Source organism: Drosophila willistoni, assembly GCF_018902025.1.
Source record: "Drosophila willistoni isolate 14030-0811.24 chromosome XR unlocalized genomic scaffold, UCI_dwil_1.1 Seg144, whole genome shotgun sequence".
NCBI lineage: Eukaryota > Metazoa > Arthropoda > Insecta > Diptera > Drosophilidae > Drosophila > Drosophila willistoni.
This window is the reverse complement of record NW_025814057.1, coordinates 10,722,910-10,744,884: the sequence shown is the minus strand read 5'-3', so window position 1 is coordinate 10,744,884 and position 21,975 is coordinate 10,722,910. Positions and strand designations below refer to the sequence as shown.

The following is a 21,975-nucleotide window of genomic DNA, read 5'->3' as shown; positions in this document are numbered from 1 at the left end:
GGATTTTTCAGTTTGTTGTTGTTTGTTTTTTTGTATCACTTAAACTTCTAATAGGTAAAATATATATGTATATATATTTGTATATATTAATTAAGGATTAGTCTCTAAGAAAAAAAAAAAAAAATTTGTCACTTGTACGTATACTCATTTCCATTTTTATAACCATAACGCAATATTCAATAGTTTAATAAAATCATAAATCAGAAACTTTTTGTTTTTCCATTTTTTTTTGTTGTTTTGTTTTTTTTTTTTAGTATTTTGTTTGTTTGTTTGTTTTTTGTTTTAATACACACGCAGTTGAAGAATTTTTTTCCTTTTGTTTCACATCGTCATGAGATCTTTAAACGTCAATTGTGTAGTTGAAATAGATATATATATATATATATTGATTTCTATATATATATATACTTTGTATATATATGTAGTAAATTGTAAAATAAACAGCTCTTGTGGTTGTGGTGGTTCCCATCTCCTCTATACCTTCTTCTTCTTCTTCGTCCATCATCCTAACTATCCATCTTCATCTACGGCTTGTTTGTATGTGTTTTAGTCCTAGTCCTAATCCTTGGTCAGACCGCCTCCTCCGACGCCGCCGCCGCCGCTGCTGCCGCCTTGGAGCTTCTTCCAGGTGTCGCCCAGCGCCTTGGCAAAATGATCATCGACAGAGGCTTCAGTCTTGGTGAATATCGAAATGTTTGTGGACGAGGTCGGCGAGGCAGGCGGCGTTTGGGTTGACGAGGATGATGCTGCGGCCACCGCAGCCAAACCGGGTTCGGCCTTGACGCGTATGATAGCAGGCATTGTGGGTGTTGGTGTGGGTGTGGGCGTGGGCGTAGGTATGGGCGTTGGTGTGGGTGTCGAGGCGGCATTTGTCGTTGTTGGTGTTGGTGTTGTTGTTGTCACAGCAGTGTGACCACTGCCATAGGCCGGCGGCGGAGTATTATATCTGGGTGGTGTATGGTGGGGCGTGTCCAGGGCTCGCTTGGCGGCCACTGGGAGATCCGTCCCAGCTGCGGCTGCTGCTGTTGCCGCTGCTACTACAACGGCTGCTTGTAATGTTGGAATTGAAGCTGCTGCCGGCGATGGTGGCGTCTGACTGCGATGTAATGACAGTGGCTCCTCTTGAGGTGGCGGTAATTCGGTTTGCTGCTGCTGCTGCTGCTGCGGCGACTCTGGCTGAGATCTCAGCGTGGGCGAATGCATTATGGGCAATCCGGGCTTGGCCAGTGGTAACGGCGAACGATGTGGCTGATAATGATGGTGAGCATGTGGCGATACTTGTTGCATGGGAGTGCCACTGGGCGAGGGAGTGGGCGTCGGTGTCGATGTTGGCGACTTTTTGGCAAACAAATTCGCATAGTCCGGTCCCAGTGAGCGACGGAAATGTTCATCAATGTCGCAGGCATCGTCTGCAGAAGGTGGGTGGGTGGAATGGACACACAGATCGGGGGTTAATGCTGGCAATCATCATTATTATTATTAAAAAATATTTAACTTACCCGAGAATTTGGTAACTTCCTGCAATTCTCGCTTTGGCGGCGCCTGCGTTATGACGCTGGGACGACTATTGGCCGCATAGTTGGTACCTGGCAGCGGCTCACGATATGGTGGCGGCGGTGAGGCTCTGCTCTGCTGATTATGATAATTCTTCAATGAGCTAGATGTCACCGACATATCAATGGGGCTATCCATATCGCGATCCTCTCGATCCCGTTCCCGTTCTCGCTCGCGTTCCCGTTCCCGTTCGCGTTCCCTCTCCCTGTCCCGCTCTCGCTCGCCATTATTGATGCCGGCCTCATGAACTTGATATTCTGCCGTTCGTTGGCGACGTTCACGTCGCCATTTGGTTGTTGGCAGCTCCTTTGACGTCACATGCATTTCTAGAAGAGATAAGAAGAGATCCAAGAGTCTTTAGAAAACTAGTTTCGATTTTGTTTTTTTTTTTTCTTTTAATTTTGCTTTAGGTTTTTCGTTTTGTTTTTTTTTTTTGGTTTTTTTTTTGCTTTTCTGTTGTCTGTTTTTTGTTTTTATTAGTATTCAATTAAAGGCCATAAATTTGAATTTGGCTTTTTGTGGTTTTTGATCGGTTCGGAATCGGCATACATAGTGTGGCCTGGCCGCCAATTCGTTGTGGTCAACGAGGGTGGCACATAAAATATGGCCCAATCCCGCTGCCGCCCCACCCAATGAACAAATAAATAACATAGATAGAGATCCAACTTCAAGTTGATGTATTGACTTTTGATTTGGCAAAACTTTATCGAGCACACCTCGTGCATAGACGGGCGGCAGGGACGGACCGGCGGGCAATCTTCTTGCTCCGGCGGTTCCTCCAACTATCATCGTCTTGGATTTTGATTATGCGGTCGACGTTTGTCGTCGTTGTCGTTTCTCCTAGAGTGGGCGTAATGAATCACATGGAGTTTGAGTTAAGTTTTTGTTTTTTGTTTTCTGTTTTTTTCGAGGCGAGGCCCGCGCGAGACTCACTCTACACAAATCCCGTTCTTGTTCAACCCTCCCGGCCCCTCTCCTCCTCCTCTCTATGCCACCCCTGTGTCTGCGCTGCTGTTTTGCCGTCACGTTCAAGTTTGTTGCCTAAGTCTTTCGTTTTTTGAATGAATTTCTGCTAAAGAAACACAAAATAAAAATAAAAACTAAAAAAAAAAGTGCTCGTTGGTGAGCGGAGCAGGCTCGGTCAGGAAAAAAAAACAACAAAATTATGCATAAAGACACACGAAGACGAAGCCGTCACCAGCAAAAAAAAAAAAAAAAAGAAACAGACTAAAAAAAAAACAATCGAAACTTCAAGTCACAAATAAAATTGGTTAAGAAAACTCGTTTTTCTACGATCATTGCTAATGTGTGTGTGTGAGAGAGTGTGTGTGTGTGGTTTACACTGAGCAAAAATCTCTTCTTGTCTGACTAAAGCGAAACGTGCTCAGCGTAACAATTTTTTGTTGGGGAATCGTACGAGTTTTTATTTTGTGTTTTGTTTTTTTTCTCCTTTTTTTTTTGTCTGTTTCGGCGTGGGAAGTCTGGCAAAACTTGTGTGTGTTTGTGTATGTGTGTTGTGTGTGTGTGTGTGTGCGTGTGTGGGTTTTTGGTTTTTTTTTCTTCTGATTTGTGGGGCGGAATTCGGGGAATTGGGATGATGGATGGATGATACGAGCTATAGATGATTTCAATTGAATTTTAAAGTGGCATTTTGACCGACAAGAACAAAACCGACCAAGACCCAAAGCTGCCAAAGCACAATTCGTGGCAATGGCAAATAAGTAGGACACTAATTAGTTAATCCAATTATCAATCATCGATGGAAGATAAAAGAACAGCAAGTAGAACTAAAGCATTTTCGCATCGGCCAGAAAAAGTAGATGTAAGACGATTCCAAGTGCAACTTGAATCTCTTTTAACTTCTGTAATCTCAAACTGTTGAGGATGCTCTCTTAATATCCTTTTGCAAACGTTCGAGTCTGCATGTCAAAAATGGGGAACATTTTAACCTTTTCCTTGAACAAAGTTTTGTGTTCAGTGCACAGGAAACAAAATTGTTTATCTGTTCAAAAAAAAACAAAAAGAAAAAGCACAAAAAACTAAAGCCCAGAATAAAGTCGGATTGCTTCCTCCAATGCCAGGCCCAAGCCTCATATAGTGGCCCAAGGGGCGCGCACAAGTTGGAGCCCAAAAAAAAAACTACAAAAAGGAAAAAGGAAAAAAACAAAAAACAGACGAGTCGAAGGGGCACAAACAAAAAACCAGTCAGGCGACTTCTGTGCGCACATTTCGAGCAGATCAGAGCCTGGCTGGTCGGTCGGGAGAACGCATGAATGAATGAATGAATGGGATGGGATTTGGACTGGAACTGGTATCATGTGAGGCAAAGGCAAAGGCGAAGGCGGTGGCGTTGGTGGTTGCAGTTGTTGTTGTTGTTGCTCCAGCGGCGGCGGCGGGAGAAGCTACAACTCGTCGTTGTCCTGTTTTTGGCAACGTCACCGCGAGCTGCAATTTATTATTTCTGCGCCTGCGTCACGGAGAGCCCACAAAAACAACAATAACAACGACAAACTGGTCTCAAGTGGAGTTGCAAGAAAGACCCAGAGAAAGAAAGAGAGAGAGAGAGAGAGAAAGAAAGATGATACACAACAACTACATGAGAATCAAACACAACAAGATCGAGGAGAAGAGGAGACTGGAGACTCTGGATGTGGATTCTGCTGCTCCCGCTGCTGCTGCTGCTGCTGCGGATGATGATGGGGATGATGATAATAATAAAGAAACATTCAAATTTTATTGCACATTTCCGGTCGTCGGACGTCGCTTGTCGTTTTTGGGTTGGGGGATCGACGACGACGACGATGCGAAGCGAAGCTTTCTTTTTGAGGCTGCTGCTCCCCCTCGTTTTTTTTTTTTGTTACTTCTGCTGTTGTTGTTATTATTGTTGTAGTTGTTAGTTATCGTTGCGTTGCTGGTTGTCTTCTTTTGTGCTTTTTCCTTAACTTCTTCTTCTATATTATTTATTTATTTTGTTTAATTTTTTGCTGCTGGACATCCACCATAGACTCTTTTTTTTTTAAATCATCTTCTGTCTGTGTCTACGGGCTAATAATTTGATCTAAAGGCAAAAGGGAAGGGGAAGGCATTCGAGCAGAGAGAGAGAGAGAGTGTCCAATTCTGTTTGTTCCCTTTCAATTATGAACAAATATATTCGTTGCTTTAGCTATTAAAAGTCAATAAGTTAGATTTCCACTATTCCAAAGAATAAAACTAAAAACCAAAAACCAATATCGCAAATCAGATAAATAAACAAGCGGCACACTTCTAAAAAAAAAATAAAACGATTCGTTAGTTAGTCAGAACTCCATCATCATCATCATCATCGTTGCTCATATACGAGCCGATAGACATGGTAATATAATTAAGAAAGTTTTTTTTTCCCCCCTTTTTTTTATATATTGATGAATGATTTGAATGTGTATTTGATTCTTTTTTATTTTATTTTTATTATTTATTTATATGCCATGTCTGTGGCAGAGTTGAGTTCATCTATGAATTATGCAAATTTTGCGGACAACTAAAACTTCTGTACTATAAAACTTTATTAACCATAAAAAAAAGCCAAGCAAATTGTTAAAATTCAAATGAATTCGAACCTTTTCGCTTGCACACCCTCCCCCCTTCCCCAGATATCACCTACTGTTCCCGCCCGTTCCATCGAAAATATTAGCTGAGTCCGTAAATTGTCGACCTAATCCGCCAGACAAAAACAAAAACAAGAACATTTATTTCATAATTAACGACTTGGCAATACTCTGTGGGATAAAGTCTAAGAGATTGCTAGTGGAGTATGATTCATTAGAGAGAGAGAGAGAGAACATTATCGTTTCAGGATCAATTTTGCCTATTAGTGATTTAGTTTTTTCATTTTAAGTTGGTCCTAAGATAAGGCCAGACAATTCGTCAAGTTAACTACCAAATGCAATTGATTAAAATTTCCATCAGAAGCTGAATAAAAGGCTTTCAATTTGATAATTATCAACAAATTTAAGTGCTCTACACTTTAATCTAAGGGATCCTTTGGAGTCCTTACTCTCCTCTATATCTGTGTGTTCATTAGGATTGCCTCTCATTTTGATTGTTGGTAGGGTATCTCTCAAATGTAAACCAAAAGCAAGCTTTCAGATTTATTTATACACAAAACAAAAACGGAAAAAAAGAGAACGAACGAAACTCAAGTGGAAATACTCGACTTATATGGCATGGTGGGGATTGCACTACAAATAGCAACACTAACACACAAATAAACAACAACAATAACACACATTTGTTGCTTATGCAAACAAGTTGGTCGGACGAACGGGCGGACGGACAAACGGACGGTCGCTTGGTCGCAGGCGTTTATCATTATTTATATTATTTCTCTCGCCGGCTTATGAGTCATATGCCGACGTCGTCGTCGTCGTCGCCGCGTAACCCGTTACTCTATTACCCCCCTTTTAGTTGGCCCTCTCCCCCTGCAAGCCCCCCCCCACACTTTTGCCCCCATACCACCCTGTTACGACTTGATTGCAAATCTGGTTTTAATATGTCAACAAATTAACAAAAAAAAAAAAAAAAAAAACCAAAATAAAAAAACAACAAATTGGAGTCGAGCCAAGTACCACGAAGAGAGAAAGGGAGAGAGAGAGAGTGAGATAGAGTCAGCAGCCCACCTCAGTCCCCGCCCCTGTTGTCACCCTCCTCCCGCCATCCCCCTTCCCCTTAAATCTAATGGAGGTTTAATGTTTAAACAGGCGCTGCTCGTCGTCGGTTCATTTCGCTTGAGTTTTTTTTCTTTTTTTTTTGGCGTCACCATGTAATTGAAAGCATTTGTATGATTTGTGCAATGTGGCCAATTATAAGAGAGAGAGAGGAGATCTGGTGACGGGGGGTATGCTTGGAGGAATAAGCGGAAGCTGCAGTTGCAATCGGAGCTGGAACTTAAAGAGAAGGGAAGAGGGAGAGAGAAACTGAAACTGAGTTGACTGAGTTGACGTCGATCGGAGCCAATCGAATTTAATCCAATTGTGGAACAGCCGGTGTCGGGCGTTAAAATAAAGTAACAGCAACAACAACAACAACAACAACAACCAACAACATCAAACGATACTCTGTGTTGCCAATTTCATTACCAATTTTCCACCTCAAGCCAAATGAAATCGAGTAGACGTCAGTGGTCAGTTTGGCGTAACCGATTGACGACGACGACGACGACGACGTCGATAATGACAACAACAATAACAACAAAAACAACAACGACAACGACATTAAAATGGCACGTTCAAGAGCCTATAGCTTCCTCCCCCTCCTTCTACTCCTACCCCTACCCCTAACCCTACTCCACATCCAACTAAGCCAAAAAAACTACCATCCTATCTCCCTCACTTCCTATCTAGTTGCAGTTCTAGGTCTCTTCTCCCCCTACAATCGAATCTTGGATAAACACAGCACTCAAGAATATCGTATCCGTGTCCGATTTCCATTCATTAAGCTAGTGGCCAGGCAATGGGCACGTACATAGACCCTAGCCCCAGTTGCCCCAGCCCCATTATTGAACTTTAGCATTGAGCAATGATTTTAGGAGGGTGCTGGGCCCGTGCTCTTTGTGCTTGTGTTGTGTTCTGTTCACGTGAGCAACAGGTGTAATATGGAGCAGAGGTTCAATGACTAGAAAGCAGCAGCAGCGATAGCCCACACCATACCACCCCACCCCACCCCCAACCCGCACTCTCCCCCACCACTCTCTACTCCCTACTGTAATAATAACAAGTTGGAGAAACAAAAACTTAAAGACCATCATAATGGGATGGGGTCGCTTTTAGTGTTGTTCTAGTGAACTGAGAACTGCAGTCAGAAGTCGAGTCAACGTGAGGTTTTGGCGAAATTATACTTTTTTGGCTTGAAGCGAAGGTTCATCCAAATGATGAATAGAAGTGATACCCTCTCAGTGTCTCTCTCTCTCTCTGTCTCCATTAATGTTTTTTAAGTGTTTACAACATTTTTTCAACTTTTTAACTTCATCAGATGGATTAGATGGATTAGATTAGATTAGATGGATAGATTAATATCTATAGTCCATTTTGATTAGTTCTATTGAACCCTTGTCAAGTTATATGCTATATATTTGATGATCAGTTCCTAAAGTTTTTAGAACTTTTTAAAAAGTATTTATTTGTTTATTTAAGAGAAATGTATATTAAAAGTTCTGTTGTATATATATTTTGATATCGTTTTCATATCAAAAAACTGTTCTTGAAACAGAAAAAAAAATTGTTAAGACATCAGAAAATGAGAGATTAATTTCATTTCATTTTAGTAGAATCTCATACGAACGCCAAAATCCATTCTTTTATAGCTGTAAAAAAAGTGAACATTCCCCTTTCCCTTTAAAGTGAGACCTAAAATTTAATTTTTTGAAGCATAAAAAGAAATTTTAGACCTATTTGTGGCTACAAAAATAAGTCTCAAAGCAAAGATTGTTTATAGACAATTTATAAATAACAAAGCATACGAAATTTAAATACTTTTTCATCTTGTTGCCTACTTTAAGGGGCAGAGTTCTTTTTATTTCACAGCCCAATTCTCGCCCAGGTTTAAGATATATAAATACATATGTTAAATTTTACATAAACATTTACAAATTCAAAAGGCTAAGCCTAGAGATAATCCAAAGATTTCAATGTATTTTCAATTAGATGAAAGAGTAAAATGAGAAAAATTATTTTATGCCCATGCCGAAACTACCTTCTGTCCCCCATAGAAATAGACATGATATACATATGATAATTCTATGAAATATCTTCCGCTTCTATCTTGTGACATATTCTATATTGGACACCTTTTATGTCTCCCTCTCCCCGTCTCGTCGTGTGCATGTTGGAGGTCAGTTTGACAGTTTTTTTCGATGATTTTTCCCATGAAGTGATGATGATGATTTGCTGGTTAGCAGAACAAACCTTTGTGCAATTGGAATTGTTGCTGAAATTCTGTTGCAGCTGCGTGTTGAAAATCAAGCCATGGTTGCCAGATTAGACCATTTGCCATATTCGAAGAGGGCTGATGATGATGATAATGTTGCTGCTGCTGCTGCTGATGATGATGATGTTGCTGCTGTTGCTGATGATGATGATGACGAGCCAAATAGAATTGTCTCATCTGTTGGAAACGTTGCAGTTGCTTTTGTTCCAATTGATGCTCCTCGAGTAGCATTTGACGATGTTGTTGCTGCTGTTGCTGATAAGCAGCCAATCTATGAGTGGCCGCCAATCCTTTGCTAACTTCCCATGCTGCTGCCGCTGCGGTGGCCGATGTTGTGGGCGAGCTGGCTTGAGAGGATGCTGCCGACGATGATGTCGATGTGTTTAGAAAGATTTCCATCATATTGTTAAAGTACTTTTGCTCAAAGGGTGTCCATGTGCCTTTGCATTCCATTTTAAGTCGGTGGGTTATGAGTTTTGGATTGGACACAATGTTAAAAAAAAAACACAAGCTCTGGCATAAACATTTAGGCACAATTCGATTTTAAAAAAATGTAAAAAAATGCTCTTTCTCTCTCTCTCTCTCTGTCTCTATTTTTGAGACAGTCCAATAAACGCACTTAAATCACAATTTTGTTTTTTTTTTTATTTTTGTTTTTATATAGAGAGATACAGATACAATCTGTTTTATTTTATTTATTTTTTCTTATTTGTTTTTTTGTTTCGTGTGTATTATTATTATTATTTTTTGTGTTTTTGTGTGTTGTTGTTGTTATTATTATTATTATTGTTCGTGGCTGGCGACTCGGATTACAGTCTCTGGTAAGTCTCGCAGTTCCAAGTCGACATTTAGCGAAATAAAAATAGCACGCTTTATTTTATATGTTTCTTTTTCTGAGTAATAATTTGCATAGAAATCGTCGACGACGACGACGGCGACAACAAGCGATCCGCTGACTGAACTTGTTTAGTTTTCGCTTTCAGAGACACACACACACACAGCCATATACACACACACACACACACACACTGAGACAGACTGATAGACACAGTGCTGTAAGTATCTCTCTCTCTATATATACATATATATTTGTATATATGGATCCACACTTAGCTTTCAGCTTTTTAGTAGACTTTTGCTCTCATCTAGAACCCGCACAATTCCGAATCCCAGTCCCAAAAACAAAACCTAAACCGAATCCGTATCCGAATCCAAACAACAAACACAACACAACACAACCAACACACAACTCGCGGCTTCAACGTGCAAACTCAAACTGATCTAAACCGATCACAGCGACTTGAAGATTGTGACTGGGGAACTTTGGGGATTGGGGCGAACTTTTTGAAAGCTTCGTCTCGTCTTCGTTTTTTAATGCCGAACAGACGTTGCCGTTGCCGTCGCCGCTCTCTTGCTGCGCTCTCCATGGGACGTCGTCGTCAGCGTCTCCGTCGCTGTGTAGAGTTTTAAGCCCGCCCATTTGCACTTGCGCCAGTTGTTGTTGGTTTTTCTTTTATTTCTCTTCTCTTACCAATTTCCGTTTCGACTGTTTGTCTCTCTGTGTTGTTGCTTTCTTTACTTTGGTGATTTTGTAATTGAAAAAAAAAAACACACACACTTACACACACAGAAAATCACCAAAAAGGGAAGAAAAGTGAACGCCTCTTAGATCTTTCGTAGGATGCCAGCCCATCTGCCACGCCTACAACTCACTCACTCAAAAAAAAAAAAATCCCTTGGCAAATTGGACGAAAAGGGTAACGAAATCTGCAGCAATTGGAAATTGGCCACAGTCCGTAGTATATCTATAGCATAAAAGATTTTTTTTTTATATATATTTTTTTTTTTTGGTTGGAGTTTTGGGTTGGGTTCAGTTTTTTTTTTATTTTTTTGGGTTTTAGCACATGGCGTGGGCGTTCTTTTTCTTTTTCATTTTTTAAAAGGTTTTCTGTTGTTTTTTTTTTGTGGGCCCGGTCATTGCATTTGGAGGCTCATTATAATGTTTACTCACAGTTTGTGTGTGTGTGTGTGTTTTATTTTTTTCTCTTGCCAACAAACAAACAAACAAATGTATAAGTCCAAGTCCACCACTACACTCTCACACATAGACATAGTAACTTTGGTCGGCTGTAAAGCAAGCTTGCGAAAATGACAACAAAACAAGAAAAAATCGCCATGCGCCTTCAATGTAAGAAAACGACTTGCAAATACCCTATAAAAAAACACCTTTATGTCCCCAATTAAGCCAGAATCAATGGGCTCCAAGTTTCTACTCTTCAATTTTACAGAGTTTCAATCAAAACAACAAACAGAAACCAATGGTTGACTATGCCATTCGTTATTATAGGGTAGACGGGTATTTAGATATATATGTGTTTATAGGAAGGTTGGCAATGAATCGGAACGAAGCTCTTTATACACTCTAAGATACTATTGCCAGAGGCTACATATGTACATACTATTTTTTTTAAATTTGAAATTATAAGTACGTTCTAAACAATTAGAGATATAACAAGTCAATGGAAAGTTTTGCTAGAAGATTAGAGAAGATTAGACCTTAGAGACTTGTTAACAACTATTGAGATTTCTAATTAACCAAGTAACTTTTTATGAAACTAAAGTTGTTTGAAAATTTGAAATATTAGGATAAGGAGCACACAGTGAAACACATTTCAGATCGTTTCAAATGTAATGCATACATTCCGTATCTACTTGAAGAAGATTTATATATTATTATTATTAGAATTAATTATTAGAATATATTATTATTAATAAAATTGTCCTTTATCTACGACCAAACTTTAAAACGTTTTTTTCATCATTGTCTCCTTTTTTATTTCATCTACTATGAAATTAATGAAAATAAATAAGTTTTTTGGTTTTTTAGATATATTAATATATCCTAAAACCACTTAATCCTTTCAGGTATCAGTGTTGCCTATGGTCAACATTTCATTTGTTTTTGCCAATACTTTAGTTTAAAACAAACTTCTTGATAGAACTTTTCTGTAGCAAAGTGAACAAAATGGATAAGCGGTTTTAGTTCCAAGTTGTACTCATGACAAACCAAGATGATGGTTAAGTGATTATACCCAAGTGTGTGGCAAAAAAAAAAAGAGAGAGAGAGAACGAAAAGTGGAGTTTATAAATGAAACAAAACAATAGGTCGACAGTGCTACACGTTTTCTTGTATGTTGGCTGCATTTGGGGCTTGGCTTTGGATATGGTTAAGCTTCACTTTGGTTATGGTTTGGCTTAGCAGCAGCAGCAACAACAGCAGCGGCAACATTTTGGTTTTGACTTGGTTAGTTCGCCGATTGTTATTTTGTTGTGGCAAGCGCAGCCATTGCCGCAACCAGCCTAGAGAACAGCAGCAAAACGGCAACAAACAGAAGCAAAATCCATGGGCCAACATTGTCAGTGTGAGAGAGAGCGAGAAGGTTGGTTACTTTGCTAGCTTAGAGATAGGTAGGCAAGAAGGTAGGCAGGCATCAAACAGAGGTAGTCAAGGGGAAGAGAAGGCGGAGAAGTAAACCCGTTTTTAATTCAATAGCAGGCCCATGAAATTTTACGCCCGATTTGTAGTACAACTACTACTGTTGTTGCCCCAACCCCAAGTGCCCCAAACCCCCCACTCTAGCTCCAGGTTTACATGAATTGCAACAGCAGAGAGCAATAACAACAACAACAACAACAACAAACAGAATCGATTCCAGTCTCTCTCTATGTGTGTGTGTGAGTGTGTGCCATCATCATCCACATAGTCATCGTCGTCATTCTCATTATCTGACTTGCCCAAGCAGCTCAGCTGATCTTACGAATCGATCACCAATCGATCGTTCGATCGATCGATTTTTCATTCAGTCAATTTGCTAATCCATGTGCAATTTTCTGTTGCGTGGCTTTTTTGGTAAACAGCAACAACGAAACAAAAATAAAAATAAACCGAAAATTAAACAAAAAGTGAAGAAAAAAAATTTACGAATTGAAGAGTTGGAAACACAAAAAGCGAAGGGGCGGAGGCGGAGGCAAAGTCATAGTAGTAGTAGTAGTTGTTGTAGTAGCTGTGGCCTGACAGTCCATACACTTTTGCCCGCTTACTCATCAAACGGCAAGCGGCAAGTTTTAATACCCTTACTTAGGGTACTATCAGAAATTAAGTCTTCATTATACTAGATCAAATACTGAACTAGTCTGATCAGTGGCGGATCTATGCATATATTTCGGTGTTAAAATTGATCATTTTAACGGCTGGGAGATCCATCCTGGATTTAAGTGTTTAAATATATAAGAAGATTCCCTTATTTTTTCTTCTTTGGATTAACCACCAAGTTGAGATGCATATATAAAGATAAATCCTTCAGTTTTAAATTGAAAAGCTTTTATAAACAGAGGTCCTTCAACAGGAAGTCGATGAAAAGCAAGTGAAAGAGTTGTCAAATACCCAAAAAGAAAGCATGATAATCTTAAAATCAAATTTATAAACCATGTTTCCTTTAAAGACCCAGTGGAAAGAACTCTTTGAATTAACCTAAGGATTAGCTAGTGTATTGTTAGGTCGTTGTATGTAAATTAGCTGAGGAAGCCTCTTCTTTTTGCAGTGTTTTTGGTTTTTTTGCTAGTGTTGTTGTTGTTGTTTTGTGCGAAAATTTTTAGTGTAGCGTGAAACATGCGCACGCATGCGCAACGAGGTCAAATCGAATGGCAATCATGGTACAACAACAACAACAACAGCATTAGCCAGGCAAAAGAAGAGCCCAAGCCAATAGCAACAACAACAACACAATGGCAACAAATTACAGCCAAGCCAAACAAAGAATAAATAAATAGTAGTAAGGCAAAAAAAAGTAAGTTGAGTTCAAAAAGTAGGCAAAGTTTTTTTCTTCTTTTTCTTATTTTTTTTTTGAGAGATCCCTAATGAACAAAGAAATAAAGGTACATTACATGGTTCGAGAGTAGGAGGGGAGGGGTGGGGAGGGAGGGGGCGAGATACGTATGCCGATAACCGGATAGGATGATAAGTTGCTTTATGCTTAAAGGAAATGAGTTAATGACTCTAAAAGAGGGCCAAACAAGGGACCAAGTTTTTTTTTGTGTTTTTGCATGTAAAGAAGAGCCGCAAAAGGAACAGAGATGCAGTGAAAGCTTTCTCTCTTCCTCTCCCGCTCTATCTCTCTTCAAGGCGACAGATCCATAATTTTATCCTGATGCAAGAAAGACAAGTCTTGAGAGTCCTGTTTTCTTTATATACTTGGAAATATTAAACCTAAGATGCTTAATAACCCAGAAATAGAGGTCAAAAGAGAGATTTACTCTAAAGAAACATCCTGAGTCCTTAAAGGGATTAGAGCTTTCTGATTGCATGAGAGTCAAGAGTAAAACAATTCTTAATTATATTCCACATGATAAATGGCAAAAACTTTTTTCCGTATTAGCTTTTCATTGCAATTTCAAGATAAATTGCTCGCTTTCAATGGGAAACCCGAGATACTCCGTTCTTTAGTTGAAATTCTATTGAGAATGAAACTTTCTTTCCCAATATAGAATTTCCATTGTGAAAATCTAACATAAATAGCAGATAATATGTCAGTTCCGAATTACTCATTGCACAATTAACAAGTAGAGAATCAAGTCAAGTCACAGCAGAGTTAAGTTGAGTTCTTCTTGTTGCTCAATATGAAACTTCATTTGATAGTTTCCCAACTCCAAGCCCCCACCTCCTCCCTCCTTCTATCAAATCAATGCCAACCTAAGCAGCAATTCAATATTACTTCATTAAAAACATAAAACAAGAAACAAAAAATTGAGACCCGGAAAATGCTTTGCTAATTGAAATTTGGTTTAGTTTTTTTTTTTGCCTTTTTTTATAGTTTTCTTGGTTTGTTTAGAAATCGGCACAGAAATTTGAGAAGAAGATGATCATCAAAATGGGAGCCAAATATAGGTCACTGTAATAAGTGTGCACAACACACACACACACACACACATAACCATACACACACACATACAGTCAGTAGTACTGCGGATGTTCGTTTCGTTAGAAGAAAACTCTCAAATTTTTTCATATTAAATGATTTTGAGAGATGCCGATAGAAAACAAATTATATTTATTTTGTTTGTGAAATCTGAACAATCTTAATTCTTTTTTATACATACATATATATATATATATATTTAGTGGGTACATAAAGAAAGATCAACAATAACAACAACAGAAAAGGAAAAAAAAACAAAAAAAAAAACAAGACACAAATCAGCAGTAAACCAGTTCAAAATTTAAATATAAAACGCGAGCGTGCGCGCAATTTGAAAGAAACTGGTTTTCCGATGATATTGAATAGAACACACGGGCAACTACAACAACTATAACAACAACAACAACAGCAGCAGCCACAACGATAGAAGAAAGAGCAACAAAATAAAGTTAAAAAAAAAAAAACACCAAGTTTGACAATAACATAAATATAGTTGTCATTATAAAATATCATCCGGTGCTAAATCAGGCGTGAGAAAAATTTTAATGCCAAAAATACAGCAAAAAAAAAAATAAGACGAAAATTTTAATCGGCAAAATAAAAAAAAAGACGAAAATTGAATTTCAATATTTAATGAAATTGGTGACGGAAATAACCAAAAAAAAAAATGTCTAGTAAATTGGTATTTGGGAATATTGGTCAATATCTATCTTTCTATCTATAAGCATACATATACATATAAATATATATGTATGTGTGTATATATTGATAACTTTAAAGAGATAAGCAACTTTCATTTGGTAGCCAGGCTAAGACTTGGACTGAGGCTGGGAAATTGCGCTCTCGAATCGCGCGAAAATTTATGGCAAATAGGCAAATGTTATGTTCAAATAAATAAATAGCCAAACACAGCAGCAGCAACGGCAATGGCAAACAGCAACAGAACCCATTGGCGTAGTTAAAAGGGGTTTAGAGGCACAAAGTGCCCTTTGAGAGAAAGAGAGAGAGAGAGAGAGAGTAGCAAATGTGTAGTTAAACGGTGAAAAGTATTTGGAAAACATAATCATCAAAGTGCGAGGTCAATCTTACGATTTCATTACAATATCATAAGCAAAACAAAAGCTGTGCAGATTGTCTATATAGCTATATCAAAAGAACCTTCAAGTTTGATCATTAGGAGACTTTGCTGAAGACAATAAAGTACCATAAATCTTTTAAAGGCTAAAACTAGTTGGGAATTTTATGTCATTCAATTCGTCAATCTCTTTACGTTTTAATTCATTGAATTAAGTGTAAAGAAATCGACAAATAAAGTTGAAGTCTTTAGAATGGCAAAGCTGTGAGTGAGTTTGACACAACATTTAGATAAGTAAACCCAAGAATGGCATAGAGAGTGGACAGTTTAAAAACTATTTATTTTTTAATAGTGGACAGTTTTAAAGTATTTAGTGTTTAATTAAACCCAATAAATTAAACTAACTTTTAATTTTAACCCTAGAGCTAGAAAATATTTCTACAAATCTTAAAAATGTATCAGACTAAGATGGAATGATCAAAGTTTTATCTAAAGATCAACATTTCATTATTATATATTGAAATGATGTCTCTATTAACATTAATCCACATTTTTAATCTACAAAATGGAATATTTTTTAGACAAAAATATAATTTTTAGAACCGAAAAACATATAGACATATAGAACAAATTATGCCTTATTAATTGGTTATCAATAAGCTCAATAAGTTTATGAAACAATCTCTTACTTGGCTTTGCTTGAATCGAAAGTTTTATATGGATTTTTCTTGACAAACAATCAATGATGATTATGGAAATCGGTTGACCATATAGCATGTAGTTTTCCGAGTTTTTTCATTATGTATATCCAAATTGTATCTACGCCCATGGTAAGCTGAGTAACAGAAAAGAAAGGTACCCCCAAAACTCTAACAAGTAGTGTACCCATCCCCATACCCATATATACCCATTCCCATCCATGTCCAGCACTGGCACTAGGCAATGGTAAACTGGTTTTCTATTTCTTTTTCGCTTCTCTTCTGGTCGAGATTTTGTGGCAATTATGTGCACCGTTTGCTGTCCAAGTAAAAGGAAGAGAGTGTTTGTTGTTGCTGGTGTTGCTGTGAATTGGAGAATTGAAAGGCCATGTAAATTACCTGATGAGCCCCACTATCCACATCCACATCCACATTGAAATCTACAACCAAATCCGCGTCCATATCCAGCTGTGTGTCTGTTCTTCAAAATTGCCACAATTTTTCTTGCTTTTTATGCGTGTGTAAGTGTAAGTGTAAGTGTGTGTGTGTGTGTGTGTTGGTAACTTATTTGTTTATTAATTATGAGGCCTAAGCAAGATCAACAAAATCACAATATATATATATATATATATATATATAGATAGTTTAATGGAAGGGCCGTGCGTTAATCGACCAATCGACCCGCTTTTTTCCCTCAACATTTTGTGATTTATGAAGAACGAGAATGTTATGTTCGATTATGACAAATTCATTAATCATGCCCAGGTTAACGACATTTTGCATTTTCATTTTCTTCATGTTTTTGTTTTATTTTTTTTTTCTCTCTTTTGTCGACGTTTTTTTTTTTTGTTTGTCTTTTATTTTGTTTTTTGGCTGCTGCTGATCAATCAAATTTGTGGTGACGATGAACACAAAAATCGGCATCCGATTGGCAGAATTTGTGTGTTTTTGGTTCAGGGGCAAAAATTGCATTGATCAAACAAAAAAGAAAAACGAACGCATGAAATTCCATGCCATAAAGTCATCATCAAGTTAAATTTAAATATATAGAAGCTATATATACCCTTTAAGTCATTAAACGTGGGCTTTACCACAAAATGTTGTTAACCCATGCCGTTTAGTACAAATATAAATCGCAGAAACCGCAATACTCTTAAAAATCTTACAGATTCTTTCAGTATAAGTAAAAACAAAAGAGTTGCAAACTAACAAATTACACAAGTAATTCGATTCCATAAGGAATCCTTTATCCTTATCCCTATGAGTTCATTGAGTTCTAATTTATATCACTTTGAGGTTGGTATTCTTCTCGGTGACAATTGTTTCTTATCTCAATTTCAGGTAGAATTTTATTTGGAATTTCTCACACATTTCTTTGACACATTTTCTCTACCAATCAATCTTAACAAAATAAATAATCCACACCCTTAAAAAACAATTTGTTTACTATAATAATATGTTTGTAATAAGCTGGATTCAGGAAACGACAAACAAGGGTTCCTGCAAGGCAGAAATGTTTTCAGAAAATGTCAAAATATTGATACTACATTTGAAGCTGATTTTTTAAAAAATTCTTTAGACAAAAAGAGACAACAAATAAGAGGAAAATAATTATACAAAATTTGGATTCGAATCTAGAATTGTCACAATTTTTTTTTAGCTACGGCCAGTGGCGTATCTAGGTCATAATTTGATCTTGGATTTCGAAATTTGACCTGTTTCAGAGGTGACCGAATAGTTAATGCTAAATGAAAGGTAAAAAAAAATGTCTCGTCTTTTTTTTTTGCTTCTTAATATTTTTTTGTAGTTTTGAAAACGTCACGAAAAATGTCAGGGAAATTGTTTCTTAATAAATTCTAGTATACAAATAAATTGTTAAACACTCATAATCGCTAGTTTTTGAAAACAAAAGCAAAAAACGCTTTCGAAACGCCAGCGTTTTGTATGCGTTGAGGAAAATTTATATATTTCGTTCATTTTTTGTTGAATATGAAATAAATTTTGTTGGCTGTGTTGACAGCTGTACGCATATTTTGCCAAAGGAATTTGTCAAATATGTTAAATTGTTGTTGATAAAACCATTAGGCAGTGGTTGAGAGGGGGGCGCCTGGTCTAGGGGGGCCTAAGAATGTATAAAGAATGAGAGGGTTGACCGTGAGAGGGAGGGAGGTTAGAGAAGAGGGGCGGCAGCGGTTGGTGGCTGCTTGGGTGAAAGAGGGAGATTTGGGGGTGGCGGTATTATTTCCTTCCTCTTTTGATTTGCATGTTTTTGAATTTTTTTTTTTCGTGTTTTGGTTTTTGCTCCAATTTTATTTCATTTTTATTATTGTTGTTCTTCTTAATTTTCGTGAGCTTATCGCATTTGTTTATTTAATTGTGCAATTAATAAACTTCAGAACATGCCTAATCAAATTGAGTTTTTTTTTTTTTTTTGTTAAATAAATTGTTCTTTTTTTTGTATTTTTTTTTTTTTTGAAAGCAACAACAACAAAACCAAAAAAATTCTCTTTGGCATGTCACGGGGCACAGCCAGCGCGTTGTTGCGCGTTTTGTTTGTCGCGCGTTCGGCAAAATGCAAATTGCAAATTTATATATATAAATACATATGTATATATATGTATATACCTTCTATATAGTTATGTATGTATGCATTTAAGATATGTGCAATACTTGAGTGTCTGTGTGTGTGTGTGTGTGTGTGTACATATCAGTGTAGTATTTGTGACCATCCACAATTCGTGCTCATCGACCGCCTGCCCTGAGGCTATTGATAAGCCAGAAAGAGAGTCAGTCGGACGAATGGAGGGACGGACGGACGTAGTACACTCTATATATGTACATAATGTATATACATATCATATATATGTATGTTCGTCGGTGTTGTCGTCGAAAATGCGGCATTTGACACATTTATGAAAATCGGAATCGGAATGCGCCGCAAACTCATTTTGTTGGAATGTTTTGTTGTCATTTGTTGTTTTTGTACAAAAATAAAACATTTCTCAGATACATTGAGTGCTGCTGCTGCTTTTGTGTGTGTCCATGTGTGTGTGTGTGTTGCCCCCACAGTGATTTTTTTTTTTTTTGGAATCAAATACACATAATATAAGTATTTACAATATGTACGATGATGTACACACACATTTCATTTAGATTGTAAATATCAATATAGATATGGGAAAAGAAGATCAACAGCTCTCAGAATTGGAACAGAGGTTTCTAATACTTGGAGATTAAATATTGATTGTTAGTTAGTGCAAAAGACTTAGTAAACACCTTTTGGGCAATGCAATGAATTCCTTGGGTGACATTTTGCTGGACGTCCCTTCCAGTATGTAAAATTTATACTGAAACTGATCATATATCGGCAAACTCATAAAGTTTACTTGCCTCTCTTCTCCCTCTACATGGAGTTTACGTAAATAATGGGCTTAGACGATAGTCAGTAGTGTCGCTTAAATGTTGCATACATTTGGGCGTTCTGGTTATATATAGTAACTGTTATAATCTTACTAGCCTTTGCCCCCCATTTTATCTACACCCCCAAAAATAAAGCAGTAGGTCAAGAAAAAGCAAAAAGCAGAAAGATAGAGAGAGAGGCGAAGTCTTTTGAAATTGATAAAATAAAATGCAAGTTCTTTTAAAGTGACAATAGTCACGAATACTTAACGATAGTAAATAAATTCTATAGTGATAACTTCAAACACATAACTAGAACTTGTTAACCGATTTCTTACAAGTAAAGAGGAATTAAGGATAGAAAGTGACATAGAAGATACTTGAGCATGATAAGCATTCTCTTAGATACTTTTACTAAATGCTTGACTAGAAGCATATAAGTTATAGAAGAATTCTGTAATATTCTTCACCCCTCGTTTTGTCTGCTTTCTATGACATTTACCCTCCCTGTTCGGCCATAATCAAATGTGGAATGTATGAATGAACATGCATATTTGATATACATATGTATGATAGATATATTTGCGTGCTATGAATGGCTATATCAACTCTCGATTATGTGTGTATGTGTAAGACTCGTTATCACACAATTAGTTGTTCCACATTGTTTTTAATTGTTTATTTTCGTTTAGGGAATTTTCAAACTCATTTGGAATCCATTTAAATTTAATTTAAATGACTCATGTCATCGTTTCGAAATTTCAATTTCAATCTTGGTATGAATAATTATTTCAACCACTGTCTGAGTGTTGTGTATGTGTGTGTGTGTGTGTGTGTTCAGTTCAGCTCCAAAAGCCTTTTTAGTTACAAAGAAGATGTCATGTGGCAGTCGTCGTCGTTGTTGTTGTTGTCGTCTTGTTGCAATCATCATGAATCATGCTTCAGTTATGGGACATGGATGAGCAGCATGGAGAATGAGAATGGCAGGAGGAGGAGGAGTAAAAAGGTGAAGGAGGAGAAGCAGGAGGAGGTGGGGCAAACTTCCACAGAACTCCACACAAAAATTGTTGAAATACTTTCGGCTCAAAGGTGAAAGCCATAAAAAATACAAGAGAAAAAAAACCCCCTCGACACAAAAAAAAAAACATTTGTTGACCATTTCATTTGTTGTTTGTTTTAAGGAGAATTAGTTAATGGGCAAGTAGTTTAGGTAGGTTTGTTTTTTTTTTTAGATTTTTGAATTCTTGGATTAAAAAACTCACCGCTGGCATTATTCTGCACCATAGTCGCTGCTCTAGAGAGCACATCTAAGGCTGATTCCATAGTGTGCACGAGATCTCTTGGATGTGGGCTGATGATTATTATTATGATGAAGACGACGCTGATGATGATAATGATATTTTCTGCTGCTGTTGCTGGTGGCTGCTCCTCTGTCTTGATCTGCACCGCATGAGTTTCACACTGAAAATGCAAAAGAAATTTGACCATGAGAGCAAAACACACTAACACATACACACACATACACACGCACACAGAGGCAAAGAGATACCCCAAACTGGATGTAAATGGAACGAAAAGAAACAAAAAACCAAAACTAAAACCAAAAAAAAAAAAAAAACGACTCTGAACAAAGCCTGAGACGCTGCTGCTGCTGCTCTTGCTCTGACTCTGTGGAAGCTACAGTAAAGTAAATCCTGAAACAGAGTTTTCATATGTTGCTAGGAGCGAACGGGTGGTGATGATATTGAAAAAGGGGTGTGTGGGAGGGAGCAAGGGATGGGGGGGGGCATCTGGAGGGTATGGCATGGTGTTGCAGGCACACGATGCAGTTCAGTGTTGTTGGGACAGGTTTGGTTTTTGGACCGAAAGACTTCAACGACTTCAAACGAGGCAGCAGCCGAAAGTTTTTCGTTGTTGTTGCTGCTGGTGTTTTTTTTTTTGTTTTGTCGATTTTTCTTTTTGTTGTTGTTGCTGTTGTATTTTGGCAATGAAACGAAATCAACTGGCCAGGCCATGCCAGGCCAGAGCACAGCAGAGCAGAGCAACAGCATCCAAAAACTCCAAATTTTGCCTCCAAAACTGGCCACAGCCATTATTACCTCTCCTCTTCGCCTGCTCCTCCTCCAGTGTTATAGTCTCTTTTAGCCGTGGGACGCTTTCAATAAGTTTACAACGTATAAATTATAACAAATATTCACAATTTCATTGTTAAAAACTTTGCAAATCGCAAACTAGTGCTTAGTGATGGGAAACAACAGCGATGTCATTTCCGATGGTTTCCCCGATAGTCCGATGTATCACACACAATCGATCA

The 21,975-nt window shown here is 37.7% G+C and overlaps 1 protein-coding gene across 3 annotated transcripts; it reads right to left on the bottom strand.

Annotated features, from left to right (window-relative positions):
* Positions 1–270: 270 nt before the first annotated feature.
* LOC6639603 (cell surface glycoprotein 1) lies at positions 271–21,920 on the bottom strand. Of its 3 annotated transcripts, none has more exons than XM_023181649.2 (4): positions 21,761–21,920; positions 20,924–21,122; positions 1,500–1,880; positions 274–1,409 (listed from the first exon to the last, which is right to left on the bottom strand). In XM_023181649.2, the coding sequence occupies exons 2-4, from the start codon at positions 20,982–20,984 to the stop codon at positions 559–561; spliced, it is 1,293 nt and encodes a 430-aa protein (XP_023037417.1). In that variant the 5' UTR covers positions 20,985–21,122; positions 21,761–21,920; the 3' UTR covers positions 274–558. The 3 variants fall into 3 exon arrangements, with proteins under 3 accessions (XP_023037416.1, XP_023037417.1, XP_023037418.1); XM_023181650.2 differs by lacking the exon at positions 21,761–21,920 and adding an exon at positions 21,185–21,202; XM_023181648.2 differs by lacking the exons at positions 20,924–21,122; positions 21,761–21,920 and adding an exon at positions 8,493–9,113 and having other exon boundaries at positions 271–1,409.
* Between the last annotated feature and the right edge of the window lie 55 nt (positions 21,921–21,975).